The sequence below is a fragment of the Herpailurus yagouaroundi genome, unplaced genomic scaffold (assembly GCF_014898765.1).
Source record: "Herpailurus yagouaroundi ecotype Mexico unplaced genomic scaffold, PumYag 212, whole genome shotgun sequence".
NCBI classification, from domain to species: Eukaryota; Metazoa; Chordata; class Mammalia; order Carnivora; family Felidae; genus Herpailurus; species Herpailurus yagouaroundi.
This window is the reverse complement of record NW_024412443.1, coordinates 2056798-2059770: the sequence shown is the minus strand read 5'-3', so window position 1 is coordinate 2059770 and position 2973 is coordinate 2056798. Positions and strand designations below refer to the sequence as shown.

At 51.7% G+C, this 2973-nt stretch overlaps 1 protein-coding gene across 1 annotated transcript in view; it reads right to left on the bottom strand.

Moving 5' to 3' along the window:
* RNF187 (ring finger protein 187) overlaps positions 1 to 610 on the bottom strand; it is a 3227-nt gene extending 2617 nt beyond the window's left edge. Inside the window, exons 1-2 of the mRNA XM_040454384.1 lie at positions 599 to 610; positions 3 to 521 (exon numbers count right to left, since the gene is read on the bottom strand). Coding sequence (XP_040310318.1) covers positions 3 to 521; positions 599 to 610 — 531 coding nt within the window. The remainder of the gene's footprint in view (positions 1 to 2; positions 522 to 598) is intronic.
* Positions 611 to 2973: the final 2363 nt, after the last annotated feature.

The window sequence follows — 2973 nt, the reverse complement described above, 5'->3', positions numbered from 1 at the left end:
CCGTCCTCCTCGGCCCAGAAGCGCACCACGCACGCCCGGCAGAAGCGGTGGCCGCAATCGGCGCGCACCGGCTCTCGCGGCGCGCGCTGGCACAGGGCGCAGGCGGCCTCGGCGGGCAGCGCCAGGGCGGCGGCGGCGGAGGCCCTCCGGAAGGGCGCGGGCGGAGGGACGGTGACCAGGGAGTGCGGGCGAGGCCGGCCCGAGACGCGGCGGAGACCGGGGACGGGGATGGAGAACACGGCCGGAGAGCCTAGGACGTGGACCAGGATGGCGACTGGGACGCGCGGGGCGGGGACGGCGGGGCGCCCCACGCAGGGTCCTGGCAGCGGTGCGCTCCACGCAGGGTCCTGGCAGAGGTGTGCTTCACTCCTTGGGATCCTGGCAGCCGTGGTCCCGTTACAAAGTCCTGGCAGGGGTGCGCGCTCCTCCTTCGGAGTCCCGGCAGCAACGCTCTCCCCGGGAAGGTCCAGGCAGCGGTGCGCGCGTCCCCTCCCGGGTCCTGGCAGCGATGTACTCCACCCCTCTCAGGTCCTGGCAGCGGTGCGTCTCACTCTCCCGTCCGTCGGCCGGCCCACGTCCTCGCACCCTGAAGTCTTACCAGGATGGTCATTTCCCCTTAAATTACTCGTAAACAATAGGGAAAGGTGTCATATTAGTATATGAAAACTAATTTCTAAATTTTTTTGTAAGCTGCCAGGACCTGGGCGGCGAGCACCCCGCCCCTGCGCTGTCGGGCGGGGCTGGAAAAGGCCTTGGTGGGGCCCGCCCCTCCTGCAACGGCTGGGTACGCGCTGTCCTGCGTGGGCCTTTTCCTCGTGCAACTGCCACGCGCGGACCCTGCCGTATGCAGCCGCCCTGCACGCGCCTTGTCGGGTGGGTCTTTTCCCCGTGCAGCCGCTGGGCATGTGCCGTCCCGCGTGGGCCCTTTCCTCGTGCAACCGCCACGCGCTGACCTGCCCCCAAGCAACCGCTCTACACGCACCGCACCGCACCGCGTGGGCCCTTTCCTCGTGCAACCGCCATGCGCGGACCTACCCCCATGCAATCCCTCTGCACGCCCGGCCCCGCGTGGGCCCTTTCCCCGTGAAAGAGCTGGGCACACGCCGCCCCGTGTGGGCCCTTTCCCTGTGCAGCCGTGCAGCCGCTGGGCATGCACCGCTCCACGTGAACCCTCCCACAGAGCCTGTGGTCCATTCTCCTGGGCATCCCGTGGCCTGGAGGAATCCAGAGACAGGAGTTTTCACAGTTTCAGACCAAAGAGATCCCAGATGACCCAGAGCTACAGGCCCCAGGACATTTGTTTGAATTTCTTTAGGACGGGGGGGGGGGGGGGTCGGGAGGAGGAGCAATCTGTTTTGCTGTTGTATTAAAAACAACCAAGCGTGCAGTTTAAAAAAAAAAAAAAGTTACTGTAATTTACCACTACATAATTTTTGTTCTTTTATCTAAATTTTAGTTAATATACAGTGCAATTTTGGTTTCAGGAGTAGAATTTAGTGATTCACCACTTACATACAACATCCACTGCTTACCCCAAGCGCCCTCCTTAATACCCATCATCCATTTAACCCATCTCCCACCCACCTCCCTCCACCAACCCTCAGTTTGTTCTCTGTATTTAAGAATCTCTTGTGGGTTATTTTTCAACAAACCCCTTTCCCATATGTTCATCTGTTGTTGTTTTTTTCTTAAATTCCACATATGAGTGAAATAATGATATTTGTTTTTCTCTGTCGTGTTTCATTCAGCATAATATATTCTACCTCCATTCATGTTGTTGCTAATGGCTAGGTTTCATTCTTTTTTGTGGCTGAGTAATATCCCATTGTATGCATAAGTATGTATGTGTCTGTTTATGTATACATACCACACTTTCTTCATCCATTCATCTCTGGTTGGACATGCGCTATTTCCATAATTTTACTATTGCTGACAATGCTGCTTTAAACATGGGGGAGCATGTACCCTTTGAATCTGTACTTTTGTATCCTTTGGATAAATTCCTAGTGTAATTGCTGGGTCGTAGGGTAGTTCTATTTTTAAACTCCTTGAGGAACCTCCATACTGTTCTCCAGAGTGGCTGCACCAGTTTGCATTCCCACCAACAATGCAAGAGGGTTCCCCTTTCTCCAAATCCTCAGCAACACCTGTTGTTTCTTGTTAATTTTAACATTACTTTTAAATGTTAAAAAATTAGCCTGTTATTCCATATGAGTGCAAAGTCTTCCGAATTACATTGGTTTCCATTTTTGTATGTTTGTAAAAACATGTCACAGACTTGAGAATATGGTAAATGGGCAGTGGGAAGTAAATGCCAGTTAGTTCTGTGGAGTAATCATCAAAAGAGGGCTTCAAGCCTAGCATACCTGATTTGTTGGGTAAATTAAGAACTTAATGGAGAGAAAAGAGAAAAGGAAGAAAGGAAGGGAGGGAGGGAGGGAGGGAGGGAAAAAAGAGAAAGGACGGAAGGAAGAGAGAGACAAAGAAATTGAGCAAACTCCACAATAAAGTGGAACAATAATCAAGAACAATAAAGGTAACTAGCCAAGCTAGGAAGTTTTCAGCCACAAATAATACAGGGTTCATAAAATTTAGTACAGAAAAATACAGTGGAGAAATACTGCCCTACCCCCCTGGGATTTGTCAGTTCACACACTCAGCATTGCTGAATAGATGTGGGGGTGGGGGGGAATACACTACTCTGACCAGTTATTAAGAAATAGGAACAGGTACACCTGGAAGGCTCCGTCGGTTAAACGTCTGACTCTTGATTTCAACTCAGGTCATGATCTCACAGGTCATGAGTTCCAGCCCCTGAGTCAGGCTCTGCACTGACAGCACTGACCTGCTTGGGATTCTCTCTCTCCTTTTCTCTCTGCTCAAGCTTTCTCTCAAAATTAAATAAATAAACATTAAAAAAAAAAAAGGAAATAGGAACATAAAATAAGACTTTTTTCACTACTAAGTTAGCAG